The sequence below is a fragment of the Drosophila obscura genome, unplaced genomic scaffold (genome assembly GCF_018151105.1).
Source record: "Drosophila obscura isolate BZ-5 IFL unplaced genomic scaffold, ASM1815110v1 contig_150, whole genome shotgun sequence".
Classification (NCBI taxonomy): Eukaryota; Metazoa; Arthropoda; class Insecta; order Diptera; family Drosophilidae; genus Drosophila; species Drosophila obscura.
Window position 1 is genome coordinate 6,657,555 of NW_024542736.1, and position 8,367 is coordinate 6,665,921.

General features: G+C 48.9%; 2 protein-coding genes across 2 annotated transcripts; both read right to left on the reverse strand.

Annotated features, from left to right (window-relative positions):
* Positions 1-41: 41 nt before the first annotated feature.
* On the reverse strand, positions 42-3,783 carry LOC111066890 (cullin-5). The gene is made up of 8 exons (XM_022355835.2): positions 3,717-3,783; positions 2,281-3,639; positions 1,982-2,214; positions 1,796-1,916; positions 1,378-1,735; positions 1,125-1,303; positions 905-1,054; positions 42-838 (listed from the first exon to the last, which is right to left on the reverse strand). The coding sequence occupies exons 1-8, from the start codon at positions 3,723-3,725 to the stop codon at positions 701-703; spliced, it is 2,547 nt and encodes an 848-aa protein (XP_022211527.1). The 5' UTR covers positions 3,726-3,783; the 3' UTR covers positions 42-700.
* A 500-nt stretch (positions 3,784-4,283) lies between these two features.
* On the reverse strand, positions 4,284-7,392 carry LOC111066869 (TATA box-binding protein-associated factor RNA polymerase I subunit B). Its single transcript, XM_022355796.2, is given in 5 exon segments — positions 4,284-4,978; positions 4,980-6,167; positions 6,228-6,668; positions 6,723-6,840; positions 6,908-7,392. Coding segments are annotated over 5 exon segments (2,613 nt in total). The 5' UTR covers positions 7,324-7,392; the 3' UTR covers positions 4,284-4,528.
* Between the last annotated feature and the right edge of the window lie 975 nt (positions 7,393-8,367).

The following is an 8,367-nucleotide window of genomic DNA, read 5'->3' on the forward strand; positions in this document are numbered from 1 at the left end:
TGCTAATTTAGTTTTAGTTTCGCGATCATTTTATGTGTGTGTGTGTGTGTGTGGCATGTGTGTGTGTGTGATTAGGCATTCATGCTGGACTGATTGAAGAGGATAGCAGCTTCTTCAATCCCTGCGAGTGTGAGTGTATCTCTCTCACTTGGAACATTAAAAAATATCTACGAATCCAACAGAAGAGCAGACAAAAATCAACAACAAAAAGAACTGAACACATAGAATACAGCGAGATGATTAGATTAGCGCTACACCGATTGATATTATCGGTTTATTGTGTGTGAGTGTGTGTGTGTGTGGGAGTGGGAGGGATAGGTTGGACATAATACCTAGATCTATGCTGCCGGGCAGCCTCAATTGGAACCGAAATATAAAAATACGTAGACAGGAATACAACAGATACATGCAGAGATACAATAAGCGACATAAATTTAAATACAATTTGTATAAATGCTGTGAGGACGCACACATTTCCATATAATACAATTATCCAAGTGATCCAACAGATCACGTCGGGATGCTGAGAGGCCTTAGAGCGTGCTTAGAGCACAACAGAATTGAGATTAAAAACTTGGCGTGAGATTAAGACGCTCTGGGGAGCTTGAGTGCTGAGGAATGGAAACGCAAATGGAAACGGGAGGAATGATTGCAGAGATGGGTAGGGTAGGGTAGGGATGGGGGCCGACTGAGACTAGAGTTAGGCCACATAGATGAACATATTGATGTCGTCGTCGTCGCGGCGCATGTACTTGTGCTCGATGAGCCACTCCAGCTGCTCCTTGATCATCTTCTTGGACGGCAGGAACATATTCTTCAGTATATCGATGAGTTCACCCTATCAATCATGCGATACGTTTAATATCTCTTTTCAATTAAAAAACGTACACTCGTGTGCACTCACCTGCAGTGCTGCATTGTTCATCCTTTTTCGCACTTTCATGATCTTGATGATGGCCTCTTGGGTGCGCAGGATGCGCAGCTGCACTATGGACTGATTATCCTCCTGCTGCGAGCGCTCAGTGCTGAGCTGTAAGCGCCCAATCAGGTTGAGCTGCCAACGAAAAAGAAAATGGCATTTGCTTAGCCTTCGCTGCGAGCCTTTGGGTTCACCTTTTTCGTACCTTGCCACGTCGCTGCGATTTGCCATTCTTGACAATGGCAAACTCCTGATTGATATAGAACAAGGTGTTCTCTGTAAAGTCCTTGGGCGAGCCAATAACCGCCGGCTCCATCAGCAGTATTTGCTTTTTGATCTTCGGGAAGGCAACCAGGGACCACAGAGTGCGCCTCAGCTCGGGATCTGCAAGCAAGGGGAAAAAAAAAGAAAACCGAATAGGGAATCGTTTTTATAAGAAGAAGGCTTTCAAGTCTTGCCTGGCAGCTCGGTGGCCAGTCGGAGATTCTCGTAGGAGATTTTGTCGTGCTGTCTTTGATTCCAGGCAAACAGCACGGCCATCTGGAAGGTGGTCACATCCAGATCGTAGCGTCCAAAATTATTCACAAAGGTGATGGTGCCGTTGCTCATGTGATGGTACCACTGCAGCTTTCTGCCGGAATGCTTCTTCTTGTAAAACTCCTCCACATCGGGTATGTAGTCCTCCAGTTCGATCGGCAGCGACACGGACACACGCTCCGAGCAGCGGGCCCAGGCCCCAGCATTGAGTATTTTGATATTGATAGCATCATGTCGACTTATCGAAGTGCGAAATTGAGTATTTAGATCCTCGCTGACCTGCGGGCATAAAAATTAAACGAATGTCAGACGGGAGAGAGCAAGCAACAGGCGACTCACCTTAATGTCCTGGAACATGCGCGCCAGACGATTCACATAGTCCGCTGGCATTCCCACCTCTCTCAGCCACTCGACAATGTCTTCCTCCTTTTCGCTGTCTGCACTGGTGCCCAGAATCAGGCTGTGCCAATGGAATGCAAATCAGAATAAAATTACGAGATTTTAGAACACCAACTCGCAACTTACCGTCGCGTCAAGTGGACCTTGTGGTAGCGCATGAACACATCTTTGTTATTGACATACTTCAGTACGAGCAGGACATCGCGCAGGCGGGCATCGATCTGTTCGCTGGTCAGGCGTTTGCTCAATGGCGTGCGACGGAGCAGCATGTCGCAGTAGTTGGCCAGCAGCTCGGGGCATTTGCTTTCGGGTGCCGTAAATTTCACACCTCGATTGGCAATGCTCGTGGGCAGCTCCATCTAAGAGAGAAATCAGGTGTGAGGAATGGACAAAGACCCAGATGAGCTGAGCAGAGATCTGCTTACTTTGAACACACTGGTGTCATTGACCACCGTCTTGAAGGCAATGTCGCGGGCGGTGAGAAATCGTGGGTCATCGTTAAAGGCATTGCGCACCAGATCGCTAAACTTGTTGAAGAGCTCCAACAGTCGCTCCACATACTTCTCCGAGTCCTGAGTAATGATGTCCGAGGCGGAGAGCATATCGGCCAGACCCGCGGACATAATGTGTCGCTGCAGGTCCCCCATCATGGCCTCCACACCGACGCCGTGCAGCACGCGATCCATCAGGCGGAACATCAGATTGAGACGCTCCGTCTCGTAGTCCCTAATGAGGGCCGGGCACTCGGCAATGATCGAATTGAGGTGGTCCACAATGAGCACCTTGACCAGGGTGTAGGTGAGTATGCTGAAGCTGCTGGGCTCCAGATAGCGCTTGGCCCGCACCTCCTCCTCCCGCAGCTTGGCGTCCGCGTACTTCATGTAGGCTAGCACTCCGTTTTGCTGCTGTTGTTCTGTGGATTTTAGGCGGTAGAATTCGGCGGTGGCCTTCAGATAGGCCATCTCGAAGTTCTCGCGGTAGATCTCCAGCTTGTCCTCTGCGTTGGAGGAGAGATTCACGTAGCTTTCACGCACGCCTACCACCAGTTGGGCATCGTAGGCGTCACCATTTCGCTCGGCGTGCACAATCTTCATGGCCGAGTCCTGCAGGCGGTGTTTGATGTCGTGGAAGATGTGCTTGTTCCACGAGTCGAGCATCAGCTTGCGCACGGGACTGTCCTCCGTGGGATTCTTCTTTGAGCTGGAGCTGGCCGTATTGCTCGCAGCCGCAGCGGCGGCGGCACTTGTCGAGGCGGTTGCGGAGGTGGACGCTGTGGCAGAAGCTGCTGATGTGGAGGCTCCCGATGTGCCTGCTGCAGAGGAGGGTGCGGCCGGATTCACGGAGGAACTTCTTGTGGCCGCCTGATTGCTGCAGGAGGCCGCATTCGAGGTGGACGCACCGGTGCTGGCCCCCGAGGCGGATGAGCTGGAGGCGGGTTTCACCTGCGGCGACTGTTCCAACTGACGGAAGGGCAGGGGCAGATAGTTGGACTGTGTGAAGAACTTGCGCCACTCTACAATGTAGGTGGCCAGCAGGGCCTGTTCGCCCCGCTGCGCCTGCACCTGGCTCTGGGCGTGCACAATAAACTCGACGATGTCCTGCTGCAGGCAGTCGTATATCTTGGCCGCCCCCTTCTCGTCCCACAGGCACACAAAGTGCACGCCAAAGAAGAGGTCCTGCCATTCGCGCTGCGACACCGTGTCCTGCCGCAACAGCTTCAGCACAATCTTCCTCTTATCGGGCCAAACCTCGTCAAAGATGTCCCTGTCCTTTTTGCCGCTTGCCTGTGAAAAAATTACATGGGGAAGCCGTTCGGTGAGTAGTTTTTTTCCATCGATTATTAATTGTTCAGTTCGTTTACCCTTAGCATTTTGTTCGTCGCAATCTCTTTGTTTTTGTTGTTGCTAGAGGTGTCAAACCAAAGAGGGCACTATCGATAGTGTCGATATTTTACTGCTAGCCTTTAATATCGATGGTTTTGAGACTGTCATGATAGTATCGAGCTACAGTCGTTGCGCTTTTGATATGTTTGGATTGGCTGCTATAAAATACGAAGACAAATTTGTAAACAAATCCCCAGGTGGCATCTCATTTTTACAATGGACAAGTTCCTAAAAGGTTTCAATGGTTTTTTAATAATTATTTGAGCCCGATATTATTACGATAGTATCGACTGTTTTTTTCAAAACATTCAACGTGCCAGAGTTGCACAACAATGCTGCCTCCTCATTTCCCCATGTTGCTGAAAATTTTGAAAAACCACCACGAATTGAGAGCGAAAAATGTCAGTATTTTTTGTGCGGTAAATGAGTTTGGCGGTCATTTTCAAAAGTATATTAATATATGGAAAAATAAATATTTCACTTGATTTGTTTTGTCGAGTGTGACTGGAACCTCAGAAACGTCATTTTCAAAATATGCCGTAAATATACCAATGAACTAAACGGTCACTTTTATTTATGTTTGTTTGTAATTAGCAAACGATGACACCGGTATTTTATCTGATTCACGCGTGACTCTTCATCGATACATTTGCTTTTGAGAAACTATCGTATTATACAAGCGAAACCGTCAATTTGAAATGAAAATTTTATAGCACCAGAGATGTACATGATCTTGCCGGTCTTTGCTTATTCTAGTGACTCAATGCTTAAATGGCGGAATTCATAAATTCTACCACATGTCTCTATATATTTTGGTCATCATATTGATGTCCTTGTTCGTATTATTGTACTTGAGCCGCAGGTGGTCCTTGTGCGTGCTCCAGTCCTCGATGCCATGGTGGAATACTACCTCCAGGACGAGCAGCTGCTCGTAAAGCACAGACCAGCAGACGCCAATGGTTGCGGCGCAGGTCTCCAGCAACCAGCGGAAGGAGCAGGGGAACAGGGTGCGCAGCTCCCGCTGATACGTCTGCGGTAATTTGTTCATATGGCCGTGCAGCAGCCAGATGTCGAAACTGGACACGTTCAGCAGCTGCGTGTTCCCCTGCACCTCCCGCTCCTCATCCGCTTCTTCCTTTGGCGCGATCATCTCGGCATCGGTCAGAGTGCGTCGAGAGTTGATGAGTCGGCGAGGCATGTCCAGCGGAAACGACAGCGGTTGCATGTGCGCCTCGTCAAAAGGCTTGCAGAGAACTAAGATCGTCCAGGGATAACTCCTCGTCGTTCAGTTTCAGCCGGTAATTGGGTGTCTCTTGAATTTTCCAAAACGGATTATTGGCCTCCATTTTCGTGCGGCGAGCCGCTCGTTCCTCCATCTTAAGCTTGTACTGTCTGCCATAGGTGGCCACAGGCTGGCGGAACTTAAAGATCGGACGCTTCTCCTTCTTTCGCAGCCCTTCGATCCACTCGTCGCCCTGTACGTCACAGTTGGCACGGAATTCCGTGCACTTCTGGTCTTGTTTTGCGTAATATTGGAAGATCCCCACCTTCTGGTAGTTCTTCTGGCAGGAGACTTCCTGCACGCACAGCTTGACATCATATTTGCCTAGGTAATCGGCCAGAGCCGTGGTCTTTGCGATAAATGGATCCAGCTGACGCTCAGAATGCTGCACGCGCATATAGTCGGGTATCTGTACGCTCATGTCCTCGCCCTCGGGCCGCGAAGCGTGCTGGAGAAGGCGGCTAAAGTAGCTGCAAGCGGGCTTCAGGCTGGGCTGAAACTCGATGTGGTCCTTGGCCGTCATCTCAGCGCTGCCCTCTCCGTAATTCTCCTTGAGCCGGCACTCAAAGGTGTGGCGCATGTTCTCGCTCTGGCGCATGGCCGGCGTCATCTCCACCTCGTTGAAGTTGTTGTCGTGCTCTTCCTGCTTCCGCTCCTTGATAAGGATGTCATCGAGCTGCCGCTCAAGATGGGTGGCCACTCCGAAACGCTGGGCAAAGCTCTGATTGTAGTGCGAAACCAAAACCTTGCGCAGCTCCACAAACTGCATCCACTCCCCGAAGACGAACAGCTTGGCAGGCGCTTTCTCGTCCTTGTGGTCCTTCTGTAGTTTCTCCAGACACTCATTCACTTCCGCGGCAGACTCGGATATCTTCTTCTCCTTGATATCGTCCAGGCCAAACAACAGCTTCATGGCGTAGACGATGTAGGCCATGACCCGGGCCTCATAGCGAGGGTATGTCCACGTATCCCACAGGTGCTTGAACTCGGGCGGGTAGACATCCATCAGACGGCACACATAGTCGGCCACTGCAGGCGGCAGGCTCAGTTCTTCTACGTAGCGCTGTGTTAGAGCTGTCAGGTCCGGCGTCAGGAATTCAGTGAGATCTATAAAGCGCGACATGTAACCCACTTGACGTCGTAGGAACTGCAATGAACAACGACAGTTAGCAGTTCGTGTTTAAGTCATATCTGATCCGAGTCTCACGTCGTAGCTACACTTGTCAGTTTGGTGGCCAACTTGCAGCTCCTTGATCAGCGTCTTGCCGCGCAGCGCCACATCCTCTGGCAAATATTTCAGGATATAGCGGCTGGTCAGATGCTCCTCGTCAATCAGTCGCAGCAGGTCCGTCAGCTGATAATCGTCTCCGACCATGTTCAGAGCTATGGCCAGTACCACATAGACCTTGTTGATGTTTAGCAGAAAGATATTGCGATCAAAGTGGCCGAGATTCTTGGCCTTTGGGCGCAGGCCATGGCACCGCATGCTCCCCGTGCTGTCCACGCTGTGCTTGTCCAAATGCTTGAGTGGCATATGTCGCTTCAATGTCTTCCGTGCTCTCCAGGACCACTGCAAACGTATGCTATGTCCCGCCGTCGATTCTGTAGGGGCATCTTTCTTACTGCAGCCGGTGGCGTCTAGCTTGCGCTGAAGGAACAATATTAGGACCATGGCCTGGGCACATTTTTATGACAATATCACCTTGGTTTTCCTCCACTGTCGCCACTTGGAGCGCTCATCATCATGGCTAAGATTTCTCTTGTCCAGCCTCTCTCTCTTTCGCTTGGCCTGCCTGTGATTGTAAATAATGCGGGCATCTCTGCAAAAGGAGACTTCATTTTAATGGGAAACTTTAACTTAAATTTAGCTGGGCCAGCACTGTTTACCTGGGCAGGGAGCGCACATTGAGCTTGGGAAGACCCATCACATTGTTCTTGCAAAAGGCCACCTCCATGCGACCCATGTAGGCGGCCCACACCTGTAGTGTCATTAGCTTGAGTTCCGGCTTGGCCCCTATATTCAGGAGATCCTGCACGAAGCCACGCAGTACATAGTTGTAGAACTCCCATGAGGTTATTTCATTGTCCTCCGATATGGCCTTTGGCTGCTTGATTGTCCGCACCGTAGTGAGATTTTTTGTATCGTTAAAAGTGTCTTCGGCGTTAATCTCCACAGCCCTAAGCTGTTCCTTTTTGGTGCCGCACTCGATGCAATAGTAGTAGCCCTCGCGCTCCTGGAATTTCAGCTCGCCGCAGACATCGCACTGCATGTTATCCACCTCCATTACATCGGTGTCGTCCATTTTTACTTATTTTTAATAAATGTATTATTATTTAAAAACGTGCCCCTCATCTAGAGCTGGCGAAAGGTCGATAGTAACATCGATTACTTTTTAGGCTGAAGATATCGATTCATATCCTCAATCATCGATATTTTTGTGAACTTTTCTGTTACACGAATCAAATAATCCTGGCACCTGATTAATCATACATTATAAACATGTTTAGCCGAAGAGTCCGATAAGTGTTTCTCACTAAATATCTAGGAAAACATTCGCTAAAAAAAGCAGAATGATAGCATGGCCTTGCCGTCACTTCTAAGATAAGGCATAATGATGGCAGCCTGTGGAAGAAAAATCACTAATGACTGAGATAATTTGTTATGCCATTTGCATAGCATAAGCTCATGCGACGGCGTGGCTATATAAGCCTTGCATGGCCAGGCAGACAGCAGTTCAGAATCTTTACTTTCAACATTCCAATATGTCGTCTCTGCGTCTGGTCCTGATTTGCCTGGCTCTGTTTGTGGCGGTGTACGCCCAGCCCGCACCAGGAGCTCCACTAGATCCCAATGAAAGTAAGTAGGGCGAGGTTATCTTCCGAAATATATTAACCATCCATTCCTACAGCTTCACCTGTCGATGGGACTTTAGTGGGCTCTTCTGCTGATGCAAATCCCAGCGTTGGACCTCAGCCGCGAACCGTAGCATTATTGCTGCCTCTGCTGTTCCCCAGTCAGTTCACTTTTTAGTAAAGTTTAATAATTATTAATCATGCAATAAAATCATCTTGGTTTTAAACTTCGTCTGACAAGCGCAAAAGTGTGCCATCAGTCTCTTGTCGTACTTAGCGTGGACCGATCCAAGTGGTTTGGTTCAAGGACTGACAGAAGTGGGTTCGGGCAGTTCGGGCTCCAAATATATTCAAAAATAAACACATTTAGAATCGATTAGGTTATGTCAGTATTTTTTTGTTTGTTTATTGCACAATTACAATATACATGTTCACTTTCATATAATTTATTACAACTAAAGATACTACAGTATACAAAAATATGTGTATTGGGG